Genomic DNA, 21,890 nt, shown 5'->3' on the forward strand with positions numbered 1-21,890 from the left:
AACTGTCATTGAAAAAAACCACCCTAGAGTTTTTTTAAAGTAAAAGGAAAAATTTCCCCAATTCTCTCCCTCATTTCCCCCTAATCTTACTCTCCAGAGCTAACTTCTGCTAACGTTTTGGGGAGGATCCTTGCAGCCACACCCCGCACCCACCCACACATCCACACTAATATACACAAACTCACAAAAATACACTGTGTTCGGGTTATATTTAAATTTCTGGTTCGGGTTATATTTAAATCATTTTATAAATGACTTTTCTCCCCCCAATTTCAGTTTTGAAATGTTGAAGTACAATCAATAAATGATTTAGCAACAGTTAAGCAATCATAATTTCCTGCTTCCCATGTAAACTTCTGCAAACCACATGCTAGGTTCCACTGAGGGGTAAAGTCACCAATTTAGGAAGTTGGCCAGTTTGTCTTCTCCATGTGCATCCACCGTATAGAGGGTACCACTCTGCCGTGCTGCATGCAGGCTGTGGAATGAGACATCAGGAGGGCCAACAACAGAAAAGTGGTAAGTACTTCTACTCTTTTAACAATGCTTTCCAGCAAAATATGTGATTTCTGACCCCGAAATATGGTTTGGTGGCAAATAGTATGAACAGAGTAAGTGATGAATAGGCAAATAAGGATCAAAAGGTTAAGTAGTGAAACAACTCTAAATGTAGGTCATTTTGAAAATGAAATGCAGTGGACTTATTATTTTGGACAGGAAGACAAGCCAATTCCAAGTTAAGAATTGAACTGGAACATTGCTTTCTGGTCCTGCCAGAAACAATATTCTCTTCTAGAACCAATGAGTTGGAGGTGAAGTGGATGGGGAGGTTTTTCTCCTTTGCTACTTCTAAAGAAAAGGACAAACTCTGTCCCCTCTCATACACGAGTCACTAGCTAGTGCCAAGGCAAAGCCTGAAATTAATATCCTACAAGGAGCTTAACGTTCAATATTAATTACGTTTCTTGTTAGGAGTTTTTAAGTAACTCCTATTTCTAAAATTATATTCTCTAATGTTTAGGCATAGCAAGTGGTCAGTTTTTGTTATTGTCAAGAACTGGCAGATTGAAAACTTCATAATTTTAAAAAATGATACGTTTTCTAGAAAACTCAATGAGATCTAAGAACTATTGAGAAGTCTGATTTCAGGAGAAGCTCATCCAAAATTTACCTATTTTCCACACTCATTTAGTGCTTACTAAAGTTGTTGGAGTCATTTTTTATACCACCATTCAATGTATGTTTAAGTTTTTAAAGTTAATTTTTGCATCCATTTGATGCCCGTTATAGATATTGAAAGTAGATAAAGTCTGCGCTGAAATTTTATGCTGCTTTACAAAATAACTGCAATGGTCCATAAAGAATTGAGCCAAGAGGGCCAATGCCATGTATGGAATGGCAATGGAAGTTAATTTCTATTTGATATTTGTAAACTGCTGTGGTAAGCCAATATAATTGTATTGTAAGAAAGTGGAAAGTAGAATAATAAAATCAAACTAACCTTGGAAAAATGCCCTGGCTCCCTCCCACTGGCCTCAGAGCATGGGCGTAGTCTTGACTATGTCTTAGTATCACAGAGGGGGTTTTAAAAAGTTCTGCTGGCAGGCTGAACCCCAGACCAATGAAATCAGAATCCTGGGGGGTGGGAGCTGGGCATTGCAGCTTTCTAACTTTCCAGGTCTCAATGTGCAGCCACAGTTGAGAACCACTGTCTTACAGCAGCATCTGGACAGCTCTTTTGGTCCTTTCACTAAAGAGCACAGTCCTTTTTTAGGGGTGACAAGACTGTAGGGAGACCTGAAGCTTACTCATTAGCCCCTTGGTTTGGTTTCAGAGAGCAAAATAACAGGTCCGGTATGCCTTATCTGAAAAGCCGAGGTTGCGGAGCAGGGTGAGGGCAGTTGATGAAGTTCATTTTCTGCTCTAGTCACTGACCTTCATCTTTCCATGTAATAATCCTAACATGGCATGGAGGATTATGGGACAGGAGGCCGTCTCATGAAAATCCCAGACTTAGGGAGTATGGAGGTGTCTCATAGGGGAGGATGTATTTACCCAGGGTTGTCCTTGAAACTCAGTTGGAGGTTGTTTGTGTCTTAGTGTCATCTCCTGGGTCTATTGAGGGGAACGTCGTTCCAATGGAATGTATTTGAGTTTGAGTTATTAAATGGAGTTGAGGGATTTGTTATTTTTTAAACTATTATCCCCAATTTATGACTATTCAGGGCAATAAAGACACAGGAAATTTAAGTGTGTCACCCATGGTTGTGGATCAGCATTAGTAAGTAGGGGCTGTGTTGACGCTTCAGATGGTTACAAAGAGCTGCTAGTTGGTGCATATGTCTAAAATCAGTGGACTTCCAGTTGTTCTGTGGGATGACAGAGAGCTCTGTGGTTGACTGATCAGTGCAGAAATCCACCCCGGCACCAAAATCCTGAAGGTTCCAGGTATGGCTATGGTGTCTGCTGATAATCAAAACCAGATCATTGCTAACTGGTCCCTGGGTTCCAGCCCTACCGATTTGTTAACTACTCAGGTGCATGTAGGCTCAGATTCAGCTTCGCCACCCACCTACCATCTGAGTGAGCTTGGGTAAATTAGCCTCTGTGAAGCCTCAGTTTCCACATCTGTAAAATGGGGCTTATGATAGCGCCCACCTCACTGGTTTGTAGAAGGATTAAACAAGGAAATGCATGAGTCGCTCTCAGCCCAGTGTCTGCCTCATGGTAAAGAACTCACCATATTTCCTGGAATTCAAGCAGCATAAGCTTTCATATTTTTATGTATATGAAATCAGGATCCATCTCTTCATTGATATGTGCATTTAATGAGGTAGTGGTTTCCTTTGTCTTTCAAAGCTATTAGTGAATTCATCAGATTTGAAATGGATAAAATAAAGTATCTGTTATTAATTATAAATTTCACCTAAGGTGCTTAATCCTATCTGCACAACCATTTCTTTATTAATTTACTTTCATAATGTACCAGTGGTCAACACACTCAATGTGAATGAACCAGAACCCATGAAAACTTAGAAATATTTCCCATTTGGCAAAAATCAGTTCTGGTTGAATCCCACATCATGCCCAACAACTAATTCAATTGGGGGGATTAATCACGTCTTATAATCAATAGGTTCTCTTGACAATTTAGTGTTAGGGGGTATCAGCAGGACCCATCCTGAGAAAGGGGTGCAGCTGAGGAGATGCGCTGAGGCAAACCACATGTTGCTAAAGGAAGCCTTTGAAGAGAGAGGAGGCATCAATGCAAAATGGCTGCTTGCAGCCTAGGAAAGGGGTGTGCAAAGATAAAAAGCCGTTTATTCCAAGAAGGCAGCATTGGGTACCTCGCAGACCATCTTCACCTTAGGTTGTGTAGGAAAACCTGCAGGATTTATTTTAGTATCACTTAGCGGGATCAGTTTTTTTGCACCAAGTCTCTGCCCTGCCCACAACTTTCACCCCAGGGGGATTCTGGGGGTGGCCCTTTGGTTCATTCTGACTCCCAGGTTCCTCACCTAAGGTAGACTTTTCCGAGCTGTTCTTCAAACTGCACTGGTCTTTAAAAAGATGTGTTTTTGGTGTCCACTGGGGTCCAAGTTGAGAAGCAAGGTTTGGGCGAGGACTGAAACAGGTTGTTTGCATTGTACCTTTTGGCTCCTTCAGAACCCAAAGGAGAGAGTTGTCCTATCGTGTGTCCATGTACTCAACCAAAGAACTTGTTCTGTGTGGAAAATAGGGAAATCGTTGTGAAATCACTTCCTTAATAGCTAGCAACAGCTGCATTTGGCAGGGAGGGGAAGGTAAGCAGATTTCTTTTGGGGTGTGACTCATGGTTTCTTTAAAGAAATGGATCTCAATTTTTTTCTGGGTGTTTCAAGGCAACACTCAGGGAAAGATCCAGAACATGAAGACCCAGTCATCCTCCTCAGGGTATGCTATGCAGCGAGCTCACGGGCATGTCCAGACAAAGGGCTTTTTCTGGCAGCTTGAACTTGTCTCGGCAGTGGTTCCTACTGAATAACTCCTGTTTATCTGCTCTCTGCTCTTACTGTTTCCTGGGGCTGATGTAACAAAGTACCACAAACCTGGTAGCTCAAAACAACAGAAGTCTATCCTTTCACAATTCTGGAGGCCAGAAGTCGAAAATCAAGGTATTTTCAACAGGACTGGTTTCTTCTTGGGGTCTCAGGGAAAATCTATCTCATGCCTTTCTCCTACCTTCTGATGGTGGCGGGCAATCCTTGGTGTTCCCTGGCTTGTAGCTGCATCACTCCAACCTCTGCCTCCATCTTTACATGGCCATCTTTCCTGTGTGTGTCTGTGTCCAAATATGCCTCCCCTTATAAGGACACCAGTCATTGGATTAGGGCCCACCCTAATCCAGTATGACCTCATTTTAACTTGATTCCATCTGTACAGACCCTATTTCCAAATAAGGTCACATTCACATATACAGAGGTTAAAACTACTTCCACATATCTTTTGGTGGAGGGAAATAATTCAACCTGCAACACTTTCCTTTTTTGATTCTCTGTTATGCCACTCCATTTAATCCTAATCCTTTACTTCACCAGCTCCCAATCTAACACTTAATTTACTTTCCGAGAAGTATGTCCTACGTAACTTGTGTCCGGGGGCCTGATCTGAGCCCCATTGTACCATCATTGACACCCAGGCCTGACTCCTCTTAGGCACAGAACGCACAGGGACTACAGCCCATGATACTTTAAGCAGATTTTAATTTCTTTTAAAATCAGCAAAATAATGAATATAATCCAGCTTGGATTAGATTCATCTTTATACCAATGGGGTCATAAAATATAATTTTTACTTTCTTTTTAATGGAAGAAGGGGCCCATGAAGACACAAGTACATCGGGCCCATGAAAGGCATAATTTGACCCCATTGACAGCCTCTCACATTCTGTTTTCTGATTTAACACAGGCACAGGAAAATTCAGGAATTGCTAATGTGTCCCCAAGGAAGGAGATTTAAGTATCAATGCATGAACCCTTATCTGAAACCTGTGGGCCAGTGTTCTGTCAAAGTTCAGAATTCATATGTTAGTAAGATAATACGTGTTTCCCTGAAAATAAGACTGGATCTTATACTAAGTTTTGCTCCCAAAGATGCCTTAGGGCTTATGTTCAGGGGGTATCTTATTAAAAATAAATCATTCTAGGGCTTATTTTCCATTAAGTCTTATTTGGGGGGAAATATGGTATGTTACTTGTATGATATATTCCAAAACACTTCCAATGGGTCCAGGTCACACCCATGGCTGTTTCTGCCTTAAAATTAAAATGCTCACGCTAAGTGGATAAATAAAGGTGATGGTAGCCTTGGGTCAGCTCAGATCAGGTTTTGCTGCCAAACATATTACAAAAAGCAAAACAAAATCATCTAGAGCTCAGATCTTTTCGGATTTCAGAATTGCAGAGAGGGACTTGAGACAGGACCCACATTAAGAAAAGAAACCATAAACACTGTCCTGAGTGGTAGAGGCCTGATTCTACCAATTTGGGGGCCTCTGATTTTCTTTTTCTTTTTCTTGTGTTGACCTCCCTTGCATACTGGGTGAATTTCCAGGTGACTGGTGCTGGCTGTTATTTCATTCTGAAGAGAGAGGCACCAAAGAGCTGATTAGAAGCTCCAATTGCAAGAGCAGGGCTTCCCAGTCCACGTATGAGTCTCAGCCCAAGATGGTGGATGTGATCAGCTTTGGACGAGGGTGTGCCAATGTCATGGGAGATCTTTTCTGTGGTGCAGGACCAGGACTAGGGTGAGGAGAGTGAGGCACTTGCTTTGGGTGCAAAATTTTAGGGAGGAAGGGTGCCAAAAAGCTCAGTAATCATGATGAATAATTTTTTAGTTATTTTTTAAAAAAATCAAATTGGCAAGCTCTGGACCGCAGACTGGTTGCGTGTTTCAGTAAATCAAGTTTTATCAAACCAGAGCCGGGATGAGGGTGAGGCAGGTGGGGCAGGGCCTTGCAAGTACAGGGTCAGAGTCTGTCCTTGTTTGAAATGTTGATATTTTGTCCAACAGGGATTCTTGGTTTTTAAAATAGTATTCATCTTGATGACTCAGTTCTTGGGTGTCCCCTTAAATTTTGCACCTGCAGCCCTGCTACTATGCCTGTCTGTTTTCCCAGCAAGATCCTCCAGTCTCCTTTCCAGGGTGCTGGAGTGTGATGTTTATAAGCCAATGGCTGTCCGAGTTTCTAGAGCTGGGGAGGGAAGCAGATGGGGTTCCACGCCTCAGACACAGAATGTCCTTGACCCTCGTGTTTTCCCTTTGGCAGTTCTCCCGGGCCTTCACTTGTGCCTGGAGTCCTGAACCCAAGGCTCTGGATTCGACCTTTCGAGACAGTAAGTCTCAGGGAGAGGACCAGGAGGGTTTAACTTTTCATGCGGACTCTCAATCAATCCACTGTGCAGCCCCACCTGGCATGCCACTTGCCATGACTGCTGCCTGAGTTCTGGAGTCTTTCCGGGCTTCTGTGATGTGAATGGATTTTGCTGTAGCTGACCCTTTGGTTTCTCTGTTCTGACACCTACTGCTCAACTGCCTGCTCTCCGTCTTCCGCAACATGCTAAGCGGTCCTTGTCTGCTGTGATCTCCTCTTATGCGCTCTCTGATCTTGTTAGGGTCCTAGTCCTTTACTGTCACTTTCATGGGAACCTTCAAATGTCAGGCTCAAACAACAGAAGTGTCCTCTCTGTCTCTGTCTCTGTCTGTCTCTCTGCTCTCTCGCTCTCTGTTTTATTTGCATAGTTCCACTTTCTGTCTTATTTATATAATTGCTTTTTTTTCTCCTCTATTTTATTTGTAGAGTTGCCAGTTCTCTATTTTTTTTATTTTTTGCATCATTACCATTTCTCTGTTTTATTTGCAGAGTTGCCATTTCTCTCCTGCCAGGTTGGGCGGTGTTTATTCACTAGTTACATCTTAATGAGGATAATTTTCCCTGGGATCCTTCTCACTTTGTCTGGGATCTGGTTCCCTCTGATGTCCTTTTGGGGCCACAACTTTTGGTGGCCAGAGGCATGGGGGTGGCCAAGAGGAAGGACTTGGCTGGGGAGGTGCAGTTCTCGCTGGGGCCCTGGGCTCCATTCTCTGTCCTCAGATCCAGCTGGATGATGTGAGCTGTGGTTCACTCTATGAACAATGAGCCTTCGCAGTCCGTTCTGCCTCTGTGAGGCCCTGAAGAGGGGAGAGAGGCTGAATAGTCAGAGTTTCCTTCTCAACTTCTTTGCCAGCTGCCTGGTCACCACTTCTCGTTCTTCGTACCCATGTGCTTTTCTTCCAATTGAGGTTCTTCGGAACTTATCAACTCAAGTTCTTACCTCAGCACTCTTTCGGGAGGGTGGAATTAGGAACCTCAAGCTCTTCACTCACAAATCCCCTCTGAAATATTCTGATCATTTCCATAGCCCAACATTTACTTTAAGGTGCCGCAGACTCTCTGGGAGGCCATTTTCATCCTGAAAGTACAGCAAATTTCAGGAGGCCCCCTCCTAGTCGCTAGTACCCGCTACATCCTGTCCTCAATTTCTCAGCATTAGATGAGAGACAGTTGCATTTGAAATTAGATGTTAAGGCCTTAACTTGAGGCTAGAGAGGCCACATGGGGTGGCCCTCTCCTCTGGAGCTGCCCAAGTGACCACCTACAAATGTCTCGCCTACCAACAGTGCTCTGTTTATCATGCAAAGTGTCTGCAATCTGGCCTCACTCTGCCATCTGTTCCCCATGGACCTTTTAAAAAAATATTGTATCTTATTTTTGATTAATCTATAATTAAAAATGATAGAAATCGGGCAAACACTACCTCAGCCAGATGATCAAGGTCCATATCAACAGTGTAAATCATATTGTTAGTATGTGCTCTTGGTGTGATGGGACTAGAATGACACTTTACCTCTGTGGCCTTCTTCCCTAAAACCCATTACCCCAGTCTAATCAGACACATCAGACAAATTCCAGTTGAGGGACAGTCTACATAATCATCTCCTTTCCCCTCTTTATTTTTCTCCATAGTACTTTCCACCATCTAACATACTGCCTAGTAATGTAAGTTCCAAATGGGCAGGTATTTTCATCTGTTTTGTTATTGCTATATCCCCAACTTGAAAACAGGCCCTGAAATAAAGTATATGCTTAATAAATATTTTTGAATGAATGAATAAATGAATAGAGCTACTGTCTCATCTTTAATTGCTGCATAGCATTCCATTATATGACTATAACATATTTTTTTAAAAAACCAGACCACTATTCATAAGCATTTAGATTATTTCCAATCTTTGGCTATTACTAACAGCCCTGCATTGAACATCTTTGTATAAGTATATAGCCATTTACATACGTGAAGGTCTATTTTTAGGGTATACTTCTAGAATTGAAATTGCTGAGTCTAAGTATGTTTCCAATTTTGATAGCTATTACCAATTGCTCTCTATCTTAGAGGTGGCACTAGTTTAGACTCCTACCAGCAAAATACGACAGCACCTGTTTCTCCACATCCTCACCCATGCAGTAGAATCTGTGAAAAATGTTGTCTCAGTGCAATTTTTTGAGTGAAGTTGAGTGTTTTTTCCTATGTTTAAGAGCTATTTGTGTTTCCTTTTTCTGTGAACTGTCTGTTAATGTATTTTTATCCAGTTTTCTTTCAGGTTGTCTTCTCACTTATGCATAAAAAGTCTTTACATATCAACTATATTACTCCCTTATCTGTGATATGAACTGCAAATATTTTCTCCTAATTTATCTTTTCATGTTTGGCATTGTTTACCATGGTTTTTGTGAGGCAGAATTTTTATTTGTGTGTGGTTTAATTGGTTAGTTTTTGCTTTTTTTGCTATTATTTTTTCACTGTTCTGGAGTAACTAGGCAATGCAATTAGACAATAAAAATAAATTAGACTGCATAAAGGGTGATAGGAAGATCATCATTATTTGTAGATGATTTAATTGCTTACTCCAGAAAATCACATGGAGAAACAACTATTCAAAGTAATCAGATATATAGTAATTTGGTATAAGATTAATATGTAGAAATCAATACTTTTAGTGAACACCAGCAAGGACCTGTTAGAAGGTGCGATAGATGTGATCCATTCACAAAAGAATCATGAGCAGGACTTGCCCTATCAGTAACTTGCATACCTGAAAACTATAATTATTAAAACATGTGGTACCAGTGCATGAATGATGAATAGATTGATGAAGCAGAATAGAGAGTCTAGAGATAGATCCAAATACACAGGAAAGTTAGTTTATGATGAAGGGAGCATATGAAATTGGTGAGCAAAAGATTATTTAATAAATGATGTTGGGGCAAACGGGTCTCCATTTAGAAAAAAAAAATAATGTAAGTCTGCACCTCACATTTCATGCCAAAACAATTCCAGTGGGATAAGATATTTCAAAATAAGAAAGTAAAATCATAAAATTACTAGAAAAGAATGGATGAGAAAAGTGTTGATAACTGAAATGTGGAAGACCTTTTATGGCTTACACTGCCCGGGATGATCTCATTAAGACCCATAGCTGTAGTTGCCATGACTCCAAAATTCATCCCTCCATCAGAACTCTCCTCTCAGCCTAAGATGCATTATGTAACTCCTACTGGACATCTCCACTGGAAGATCACAAACTCAACTCAAATTTAATGCGTTAAATTTAATTCATATTATGTACTCCCCTCTCCCCCTGCCCCAAACAATCTTCTTTGTCAGTGAATAGCACTTTCATTCCTCCAGTTGCACAGACCAGGAACCCAAAAGTCACTTCACAATCCCCCCTCCATTATACATCTATTGCTATGTCTCTCAGTTTACCTCCTAAGTATCTCCTAAACCCATTTCTCTCTACCGTGTTTCCCTGAAAATAAGATCTGGCTGGACCATCAGCTCTAATGCATCTTTTGGAGCAAAAATTAATATAAGACCCGGTATTTTTGCTCCAAAAGATGTATTAGAGCTGATGGTCTGGCTAGGTCTTATTTTCGGGGAAACACGGTATCTCCATTGCCACCAACTTAGTTTGAGCTACCATCATCTTGCTCCTGAAGTTCTGTGTGCCCTTTTGCCAGTGACCACTATAGAATCGATGAACATAGTACCACTCTGCTTAAAACATTCAAAGTCTTACATTGCTCTTCAGATAAAGCTCACAATCCACTCTCGTCTTTTCTTATGTCCCTGGCTGTCTTCTGTTTTCATATATTTACATGCTTATTAAGATGAGGACTGAAAAATGTCCATTGAATGTAGTGTCATGGATATACTGAGGACCTCAGCAACATCTCCACTTGTCATCTATTATGTGCCATTCCAATCATCTTGGCCCTACCTCTTATTCTGGGTCCTACTGTTGCAAGCAGTTCTCTGCAGGTTTCAACCAGCTTTGAGGACTTGAAACCCGCTGGGCTTTGTGTCAGGTCCATACCATGTCCCTCTTGATTCCTCTCCAGGGCTCCTGTGAAGGCACAGCATGGGAAACTTGAAGGAATACTCTCAGGGCTTTCGCATATGCTGGAACATTCTTTTGCCCTTTTTGTGCCTTATACGTGCCAATTCAACCTTAGAATCCCAGCTCAAGTTTGACTTCCTCAGGGAAATCTTTCCCAGCCTCTATGAGCAGGTGAAATCCTCCTCTTTTTGGACCCCTTTTCTTTGTGTCACAGTTGAAATCTTATAATGTTGTGTTCAACTCATGTCTCTTTAACCCACTAGACTGTGAACTAACTAATAAGCTGTGCATGTAATCAAATGGACTCCCCAGGCCACCCATCAGCTTGGAAAGCTCAGGGAAGAGTCAGGAAGTCACTTCCAAATCTAACAATTTTCACACTTGGAAATCACATAGGCTTCTATCGGCTTAGGTGCTGAGTATATATAACATTGCCTGAGTCATCTCTCAAAGTTGCTCATGTCCCCAAGCTTCATTACCCTCTTGGTTCACCTGTGTCCCCCAGTGGAGATGTCGACCCTTGAGATCTGTGGTGGCCTGTGCGAGAGCTGCATATTTTCAAGCCATGAATCATCTTTTCACACATATTATCTAGACATATTAGGGTTTTTTTTTTATTTCTACATAACAAATAACCCCCAAATTTAGAGGCTTCAAATAATAACCATTTATTAGCTTAAATGTCTGTAGGTTAGAGTTTGGGTAGGCTTGCCTGGGTTCTCTGCTCTAGGTCTCATAAGGCTAAAGTCAATGTGTTGGCCAAGCTGGACTCTTATCTCAAGGCTCTGCTTAACGATCCATTTCCAGGTTCATTCAGGTCAGCAGTCAGTTTTAGTTCTTTGTGGTTGTAAATGGGGTGGGGAGAATTTCCTTGCTAGCTGTCAACAGGGAGCCACTCTCAGCTTCTAAAGAGCTGCCTGCATTTCTTGTCAGTGGCCCCCTCCATCTTCAAGTCAGCAACAGTGCGTCAAATTTTTCTCCTGCTTCCAATCTCCCTGACTCTCCCTTGTACTACTAGCCAGAGAAAACTTCCTGCTTGTAAAGGCCTATGTGATTAGATTAGATAGTCTCCCTTTTGCCACATAATGTAACATAATTACAGGAATAATACCAGGGGGCGAGTCAGGGGCCATCTTAAAATTCTGCCTACCACACCAGGTAAAACAGGGCTTTCTTTCAGTAAATGTTAAACATTGAGCAGCAGTACCTACATAGGGCTGTAGTTGAAAATAACTGAAAATTCCTGGGAGTTCTACTCCACTTTAACTTTCATCTCATAAGGAGCTGGGGTTTTTTCTTATCTGTCATAAATGGGCAATAACTATTGCCCCTAAGAATAATGGACATCCATATAAAAATCTTTTATAATATAGTAAGGGTGTGACAGAGACTGTTAGTTCCCTAAACTTAAATGTTAGGATAATTTAGAAGAAAGCACTTACCTGGCTTAACTCACAATAAGAACATGAGTTGGGCTTTAGTGAAAAATATAGTTTAGTGAAGGTTGGTCTTCACACCCAGTGAGATAAGATTTTGAGAGTCCTTTGAACATAACCTTTCATCAAACCAATCACATTAATCTTTTTATTGCATTGTATAATTACTAAAAGTAATGTAGTCAGCCCTTAATCAAGAAAGAGGCACAGAAAGTGAGGCATGCTACTAAGTGTTACAGAAGATGCATAAAAATATAAAACACCATGTTTCCCTATAAAAGTTTACAATATTAAGAAAAGAATAGCTATTGATGCCAGTGTTTGTATGATAAGGTACATATGAATAGTAGCCATTCCACACAAAAATGTCTGAGTGCTGTCTGCATTTGAAGCATTGTTCTGGTGGGAAGATTTCAAAATTAGATTGTGTAGTATGATGGCTAGTGGTTAAAAACAGGATGCTGGAATCATACTGACTCAAGTCCCAGATCTGCCATGTATCATCCTTCTGAAAGTTGTTTAAGTCTCTGAGTTTGTTTCTTCAGTTACAAAATATGGATAATAATAGAATCTATCTTGCTGTGTTGCTGCAAACAGTAATGTGGATGAGAACATGTTTATGTTTGGCACAATAACTGATACTTTGTTATTATTGTTATCAACAGAAGGTGTCCACTTTCCTGTCATGCAAGGAGATCAGAGAACTTGATACGTACCACCATAAAGGTATAGAAAAATTATGGGAAATACCAATGAGAGATATTGTGTGAATAGGTAGAGATGACCCTGGCTTGGAGATCATGAATGGTACTGTAATAGAAGCAGGATCTGAACTTTCATTGGAACTGGCCAAAGTTTCATCAAGAGTTATATTAATAGGTTGAAACTATAGATAACAGGTCTGACAATTAAGTTTGCGAACTTGCCACCATGCGCTTACATTGGCAGCACTATACAAACAGCTCGGTGAGGTTTCATAACCTTGGTATATCAATGTCTCACAGCTGTGTTCGTGTTGATGTGTGGTGGTGTCTTGCTGAGTGGTGTTCATTATTGTTGTTGCGTATTTTTGTGTGCCGTCACAAGAACATCTGAGCTTGAATTAGAGCAATGAACAAACATTAAATTTCTTGTTAAACTTGGCAAGAGTGGAAGTGAAATCAGGGACATGTTAGTCCAAGTTTATGGGGATAACGCCACGAAGAAAACGCAGTGCACAAATGGATTAAATGTTTTTCTGAGGGGAGAGAACGCGTCACTGATGAAGAGAGGTCAGAGTGGCCAGTAACGAGCAGAACTGACGAAAACATTTAAAAAATTCATCAAATTGTGTGTCAAAATCATCGGCTGACTGTGAGAAGGATAGCAGACCAAGTAAACATCAATACAGAAACAGGAAAATCTTAACTGAACATTTTGGCAGGAAAAAGGTGTGTGTAAAAATCATCCTAAAGGAGCTCACTGATGAACAAAAACAAAAGAGAGTCGAAGTTTGCCAAGACCTTTCGGAGAGGCAAGACGATGTTTTGGGCCATGTTATCACTGGTGATGAAACATGGGTGTACTAATATGACCCTGAAACAAAGCGTCAAAGTGCACAATGGAAGTCAACCCATTCTCCCCAACTGAAAAAGTTCTGTCAGTCCAAATCAAAAGTCAAAATGATGTTGCTAACCTTTTTTGATACCAGAGGGATTATTCACTATGAACTTGTACCAACTGGACAAACAGTTAACCAAGTTTACTATTTGGAAGTGCTGAAAAGGCTGTGTGAATAAGATGAAAATGGGGTGGCTGGATGGCTCAGTCAGTTAGAGCGCAAGCTCTGAACCACAGTGTTGCTAGTTCGATTCCCACATAGGCCAGAGAGCTGCACCCAGCATAATTAGACTGAAGGACAACAACTTGGAGCTGATGGGCCCTGGAGAAATACACTGTTCCCAAATATTCCCCAATAAAATTTATAAAAAGAAAAAGACGAAAATGACCTGAACTTTTCGCCAAGAATTCATGGCTCTTGCATCACGACAATGCACCAGCTCACACGGCACTGTCTGTGAGGGCGTTTTTAGCCAGTAAACAAATAACTGTATTGGAACACCCTCCCTACTCACCTGATCTGGCCCCCAGTGACTTCTTTCTTTACCCGAAGATAAAGGAAACATTGAAAGGAAGACATTTTGATGACATTCAGGGTATCGAGGGTAATACAACAACAGCTCTGATGGCCATTCCAGAAAAAGAGTTCCAAAATTGCTTTGAAGGGTGACTAGGTGCTGGCATCAGTGCATAGCTTCCCAAGGGGAGTACTTTGAAGGTGGCCATAGTGATATTCAGCAATGAGGGATGTAGCACTTTTTCTAGGATGAGTTCGCAAATGTAATTGTCAGACCTTGTATGTAGCTTGCCATGCTATAGATCTAGCATGAACCATAGCCATGGTCCAGCATCAGCCCTATTATTTTGATGGGGCATCTTGATTAATGCTTCTGCAAAAGCTTCCAAGGTTTTCTCATCATCATAATCTGAGATAGCTCCACCTTCAACTTCTTTTAGCACCACGAAGCTGAACGCAATGAAAGCTTAAAATCATTCTGAACGTAATTTAATGCAACTTATTTAATTGTTAAGAGAACTCACACTTCAAAACGCTTACAAAGTGTGGTGAAGCACTGTTGATTTCATCATGAAATACCTGGCAAATACCACTACTCTAATATTATGCCTCCACTTTTGATTTTCCTTAGGTAAACATGACCCTTCAGTGTTTGCTTGTGACCTGCGTTTTCCTGCTAATTTCTGATTCCCGTGAGTTCTTCGCTGGAGCAGATTATCCTAGGGACTATCCTTGCCATGAGACAAGACAAAATTCCTCTGTTATTGCAGAGTGCAGTGGTCTTGACCTGCATGAAGTTCCCAAAGGAGTGGGCAAATATGTGACAGAACTAGACCTGTCTAGTAATTTCATCAAACTCATAACAAATGAATCATTTCAAGGGCTGGGAAATCTTACTAAAATAAATCTAAACCACAACGTCATGCAACCGCCCTACATTGAAAATCGTCATACAAATAAAAAAGGCCTGACTATTACAGATGGGGCATTCTTTAACCTCCAAAACCTAACAGAGTTACTGCTTGAAGACAACCAGTTAAACAAAATACCTGCTAATTTGCCAAGGTCTTTGAAAACACTTAGTCTAATTCAAAACAACATCGTTTTTATAACTGAAAACAATACTTCTGGACTTAGGAATCTGGAAACTCTCTATTTGGGCTGGAACTGCTATTTTGGCAATGCTTGTAATCAAACTTTTTGTCTAAGCAACAGAACATTTAAAGAGATGACAAATTTGAAAGTCCTTTCACTATCTTTTAATAACCTTTCCCAAGTGCCACACAACCTGCCACACTCCCTCACAAACTTGTATCTCAGCAACACCAATATCCATATCATCCATCAAGGGGACTTCAAGAAATTGGGAAATTTAAGAGTACTAGATTTAAGCGGGAACTGTCCAAAGTGTTTCAACGCCCCATTTCCCTGTACACCTTGTCCAGGAGGCGCTTCAATTGTCATAGATAATCTTGCTTTTCATGACCTCTCCAATCTTCAAATCCTGAACCTCTCCAGCACTTCCCTCCGCAAGATTCCTGCAACCTGGTTTGACAAGATGCATCATCTGAAGGAGCTGTATCTTCAATTCAACAATTTAGCACAAGAAATAATGTCTGGGGACTTTTTAACAAAGCTGCCCGTTTTAGAAATACTTGACTTATCTTTTAACTATATAAAGGGAGGCTATCCAGAACATATTAATATTTCTTCAAAATTCATTAACCTTAAGAGTCTCCGGGAATTGCACTTAAAAGGTTATGTGTTCCAGGAACTTTGGCAAGAAGATTTGGAGCCCCTGGCAAACCTCTCAAATTTAACGACTATCAACTTGGGTGTTAACTTTATTAAGCAAATTGATTTTACCTTTTTCCAAAACCATCGCAACCTGAAGGTCATTTACTTGTCATTAAACAGAATATCACCCTTGGTAAATGGTATCAGGCAATATGATGGCAATGACTCCACTGGCCAAAGTCATATCCGTAAGCCACGTTCAGCAGATAATGTGTTTGACCCGCTTTCGAGTTTTTATCATAACACCAATCCTTTAATAAAGCCACAATGTACAACTTACGGCAAAGCCTTAGATTTAAGCTTGAACAATATTTTCTTTATTGGGCAAAAGCAATTTGAAGCTTTTCATAATGAAATTGCCTGCTTAAATCTGTCTTCAAATGACAATGCTCAAGCATTAAATGGAACTGAATTTTCAGCTGTGTCTAATGTCAAATATTTGGATTTGTCACACAATAAACTAGACTTTGATAGTGACCTTGCTTTCAGTGAATTGACTAAATTAGAAGTTCTAGATCTCAGCTACAATGCACACTACTTTCAAATAGCAGGGGTAACGCACCGTCTAGGATTTATTAAAAACTTAACGAAGCTAAACGTTTTAAACCTGAGCTACAACTCCATTTATACTTTAACAGAGTACAATCTGAGTAGCGTGTCCCTGCAAGAATTAGTTTTCAGTGGCAACTGCCTTGATCGACTGTGGCATGCTGAGGATGACAGGTACAAGGCCATTTTTAAAGGTCTCAGGAACCTGACCCGGCTTGATTTATCCTATAATAAGCTGCAGCGTATCCCAGATGAAGCTTTTGTTAACTTGCCCCAGAATCTCACTGAACTGTATATAAATAATAATTACTTACGGTTCTTTAACTGGTCATTACTTCAGCAGTTTGTTCATCTCAACTTGCTCGATTTAAGTAGAAACTATCTCTATTTTTTAACTTACAGCCTATCTAAATTCACACCTTCTCTTCAGACGCTGCTACTGAGTCACAATAGGATTTTCCACCTGCCTTCCGGCTTTCTTTCTGAAGCCAGAAATCTGGTACACCTCGATCTCAGTTACAACAAGCTACAAACAATCAACAGATCCACACTGCAAACTCAGAACACCACCAAGTTAGCTGTTTTGCAACTACATAAAAACCCTTTTGACTGTACTTGTGACCTGGGAGATTTTCGAAGATGGATGGATGAAAATCTGCATGTCAGAATTCCTAGACTAACAGCCATCACTTGTGACAGTCCTGGAAATCAAAGAGGGAAGAGTATTATAAAACTAGATCTAACCACCTGTGTTTCAGACACCATCGCGGCCACATTATGTTTCTTCACGTCCTTCATCACCATCATGATTATATTGGCTGCCTTGGGTCACCATTGGTTTTACTGGGATGTTTGGTTTATTTATCAAGTGTGTTTAGCTAAGATAAAAGGCTATAGGTCTCTTTCCACATCCCGAACTTTCTACGATGCTTACGTTTCTTATGACACCAAAGATGCCTCTGTTACGGACTGGGTGATAAATGAGCTACGCTTTCACCTAGAAGAGAGTGAAGAAAAAAATGTGCTCCTGTGTTTGGAGGAGAGGGATTGGGACCCAGGGTTAGCCGTCATCGATAACCTCATGCAGAGCATCAACCAAAGCAAAAAAACAATATTTGTTTTAACCAAAAAATATGCAGTAAGCTGGAGCTTTAAAACGGCCTTCTACTTGGCCTTGCAGAGGCTAATGGATGAGAATATGGATGTGATTGTATTTATTCTGCTGGAGCCAGTGTTACAGCATTCTCAGTATCTGAGGCTGAGGCAGAGAATCTGCAAGAGCTCCATCCTCCAATGGCCTGACAACCCCAAGGCAGAGGATTTGTTTTGGCAAAGTCTGAAAAATGTGGTCTTAACTGAAAATGATTCACGGTATAACAATTTGTATGTTGATTCCATTAAGCAATACTAATTGATGTTAAGTCATGGTTCACCAACATAATACAAATGCAAAGAAATAACACTTCTGCCTTAGTAATCTATTGCTGCATAACAAATTACCCCAAAACTTAGTGGCTTAAAACAATACAATTTGCTATCTCATAGTCTCTGTGGGTCAGGAGTCCAGGTACGGCCTAGCTGGGTTCTCCGCTCGGGGTCTATCAGAGGCTGCAATTGAGGTGTCAGCCAGAGCCATAGGCGTCTCCTGGGGTTAGGATCTACTTCCAAGCTCACACTCATGTGGTTGTTTTCAGGATTTGGTTCCTTATGGGCTGTTGGCCAAAGGCTGCTCTCAGTTCCCAGCCACATGGACCTCTTCCACATGGCAGCTTGCTTCACCAAGGCCAATGAGAGAGAGAGTGTTGGCAAGATGGAAGTCACCATCTTCTGTTATCTAACCAGGAAAGTGACATCCCATCAATTTGACCATATTCTATTTGTTAGAAGTGGATCACAGGTCCCACCAGCTCAGTAGGAGTGGTCACCTCAGTCCAGGAAAACTAGTCTATGACCGAGTTGTGATGGCTTCAATCAGCCTGGCATCTCGGTCAGACATTATGAATATGAGGAGGCGGGGATTGTTGTACTCCATTTTAGCAGCTGGCCGACTACATCTTCTTTTCAATATCTAAGAACTTTTGAAACTGCAACTAATAGTTCCGATGTTAAGTTGCTGTTTAGATTTATCATACATCCATGGTTACGTGATTATATTATGCTGTGGTTGCATTAGTCTTTCTTGTAGAATTACTTTGATAATTATTGGCTATAGCATTTGACTTCTAAGCTTTAGATGCCATTTAAAGGCTGAGATAGATAGCTTTTTTAGGTGTTTATTTTTTTTAACTTCTTAACCATTTTTTAGAGTATATAGCTAAATAAGAAAGATTTAGAGTATCAATTGGAGTTGCTGCAAATCGTGAATGATAAAAAATGCTTCATTTTGGGGCAGCTGGTTAGCTTAGTTGGTTAGAGCGCGGTGCTCTTAACAAGGTTGCCGGTTTGATCCCCACATGGGCCAGTGTGAGCTGCACCCTCCACAGCTAGAGTGGAACAAATACTTGACTTGGAGCTGATGGGTCCTGGAAAAACACACCTTTAAAAAAATGCTTCATTTCATATGATAGACATATGACAAATATACAGTAGGAAAATAGATCTATAATATAAAAGAAATTGCCACCTACACTGGCTTTTTTGAGAATAGTTTTTAAAAAATTTTGGTAGAAATCAAAGGGGAAACAGTTTTCATGAAGTTTGTACATTCAGATAATTAATAGAGAAATTAATTCTCTCTTTACCTCCTACTTGGAAGACATAAAGTCAGAATGCCTGCCTGTTGGCACCCTTTCTGCTTTTCTCCCAAATGAAACAACTTTGGCACTCCCCTTCACCTCTGTTGTCCCCTTGGTTCCTCTGTACCAGTCCATAACATCCTCTGTCCAGTATAGGTATGAACCTTGAAGAAGCACCTATGAAATTTACCTGGGAATAACTGGAAATTATACAAGCATAATAAAATAAAGTCCCTTCAGAATGAAAAGAAGAAAAATCTCCAACGCACCATCCTTCCTTAAGTACAGTCTCTTATTAATCTTGCAGGATGAGTTATCTTTATATGTTTATCAGAAACTAAACAAAATAGTGTGTCGTAGTGTTACCATGTTTCCCTGAAAATAAGACCTAGCCAGACCATCAGTTCTAATGCGTCTTTTGGAGCAAAAATTAATATAAGACCTAGTATTGTATTATATTATATTATATTATATTATACTATACTATACCCAGTCTTATATTAAAAAAAGACCCAGTATTCTATTCTATTCTATTCTATTCTATTCTATTCTATTCTATTCTATTCTATTCTATTCTATTCTATAAGACCTGGTCTTATATTAAAATAAGACCCAGTCTTACATTAATCTTTGCTCCAAAGGACATATTAGAGCTGATGGTCCAGCTAGGTCTTATTTTCGGGGAAACATGGTATTTAATATGGACAAAGTGGAAATCAGTACAATTTTGCCAAGGACTATTTTACCTTTGTCACATTGAACCCTGTTTTGTGACCATGATGTTTATAGGAAGATATTTATGCTGGTGTTTGTTGAGGTATGGGGACAAATATCTTGATGCTACGTTAATTTGTTGTCTGGTAGAAGCTCATTTCCATGTTCCCTGATTGTTTTGGTAAAGTAAAAATGTAGATTTTTCAGTAGTATTAGTAATTAGGGGTCTACGTCAAGCTCACACACTGTGGCAGTGTTCTGTTGACAGAATCAAAAGTTAATGAAAGTCACAAACAGTCTTATCTTCTTAGCAAATATCTTCATAAAGTGAAGATAGTGAAATCAGTGGTTAATAACATTTATTTCCGAAACTCACTTATTCCTCATTTAAGATACCAGTATGGGAAAAATCAGACATATAATTTGTTAAAGAGAAAGTCAGCATTGTTCTGTTTTATGTTATTTTTTAAATGGATATATGCTAATACCTGCATATAAGTTTTTAAAAATTCAAAGTTTACAAAAGGATGTAAAAGGCAATTTAAATCTCCCTTCCAAAACCGCTTTCTAGAGAAAAATCACCATTCAAGATTCTTGTGTATTCTTTTATATTACGTACAAAGGCTTAGCAGCTGTAACAAAGAGACCCAACAATACAGAAGTTTATTTCTCTATCCCATATCCTATGGCCTGAATGTTTGTGTCCTCCCCAAATTCCTATGTTGAAACCTAACCCCCAAAGTGATGGTATTAGGAGGTGGACCTTTGGGAGGTGATTAGGTCATAAGAGCAGAACCCTCAGAGGGGACTACTGCCCTTATAAAACTGGCCCGAGAACACTCCCTTGCTTTTTAGCCATGGGGCATTACAGCAAAAAGAAGGCTGTCTACTAAAGCAGGCTGTCACAGACACCAAATCTGCCAGCACCGTGATCTTGGACTTCCAGCCTCCAGAACTGTGAGAAATAAATGTTTGTTGTTTATAAGCCACCCAAGTCCCTGGCATTTTGTGATAGCAGCCTGAATGGACTAAGAGACCCATAACAGTGCCAATGAGAATAGTTTAGATTGGCAGGGCAGCTCTGCTCTCTATGGCCATTCAAGATCCTATGTTCTTTTCTCTTGTTGCTCTGCTGTCCTCTGGGGAATTGGCATCAGTTGCATGGTCCAGGCTGAGTCACCACTACAGTTGGGTTCCACCTGGAGGCAAGGGAAAAAAATAACAAGGAAACAACTCAGACCAGTGTTGGGGCGGCTGGGAGGCTCAGGTGGTTGGAGCGCGAGCTCTGAACAACAGGGTTGCCGGTTCAATTCCCACATGGGCCAGTGAGCTGTGCCCTCCACAACTAGACTGAAGACAAGGAGCTGCCGCTGGGCTTCCAGAGAGGTGGCCGGGTGGCTCAGCTGGTTAGAGCATGAGCTCTTAACAACGGGGTTGCCAGTTCAATTCCAGCGTGGGATGGTGGGCTGTGCCCGCTGCAACTAAAGGTTGAAAACGGCAATTGGACTTGGAGCTGAGCTGCACCCTCCACAACTAGATTGAAGGATAAGAACTTGGAGCTGATGGGGCCCCGCTGATGGGCCCTGGAGAAACACAGTGTTCCCCAATATTCCCCAATAAAATTTATATTAAAAAAAATCTCACATCAGTGTCTTAAGGCCTAGACTTAACCGTGGCACACATCTTCTTCTCACCTTCCATTAGAGAAAACCTATTTGACCCCATGTAATGACCCCATGTAACTGCAAGGTATGCTGGGAAATATGCCCAGCAAAAAGTCTATAACTACAGAAAAAAGGGAGAAGAGATTTAGTAGAAGCTAGCCGTCTCTGCTACAACTTCTAGAAGTTTTCAGTCTGCATATCTAAGCCTTCAACTGCTCATTTACTATAAAGGAGCAGAGTTTATAAGAGTATTCAACATTTTGCTCTTTTCACTTAATATTTTTCAGAGTGTATATTTTTCTTTTTAATGGCTGTATATTACAGCCTTATATGAATGTACCATAAAGTATTTTCCCGGTCCTTTATTGCTGAACATTTCAATTATTTCTAATCTTTTGGT

General features: G+C 40.6%; 1 protein-coding gene across 2 annotated transcripts; it reads left to right on the forward strand.

Moving 5' to 3' along the window:
• The first annotated feature begins 291 nt into the window (after positions 1-291).
• On the forward strand, positions 292-21,469 carry TLR8 (toll like receptor 8). Of its 2 annotated transcripts, XM_074323436.2 has the most exons (4): positions 292-519; positions 6,308-6,374; positions 12,581-12,641; positions 14,663-21,469. In XM_074323436.2, the coding sequence occupies exon 4, from the start codon at positions 14,669-14,671 to the stop codon at positions 17,786-17,788; it is 3,120 nt and encodes a 1,039-aa protein (XP_074179537.1). In that variant the 5' UTR covers positions 292-519; positions 6,308-6,374; positions 12,581-12,641; positions 14,663-14,668; the 3' UTR covers positions 17,789-21,469. The 2 variants fall into 2 exon arrangements, with proteins under 2 accessions (XP_074179537.1, XP_019601802.2); XM_019746243.3 differs by lacking the exon at positions 6,308-6,374.
• Positions 21,470-21,890: the final 421 nt, after the last annotated feature.

Source organism: Rhinolophus sinicus, chromosome 18, assembly GCF_057876585.1.
Source record: "Rhinolophus sinicus isolate RSI-liver-muscle chromosome 18, RSI-T2T, whole genome shotgun sequence".
Classification (NCBI taxonomy): domain Eukaryota; kingdom Metazoa; phylum Chordata; class Mammalia; order Chiroptera; family Rhinolophidae; genus Rhinolophus; species Rhinolophus sinicus.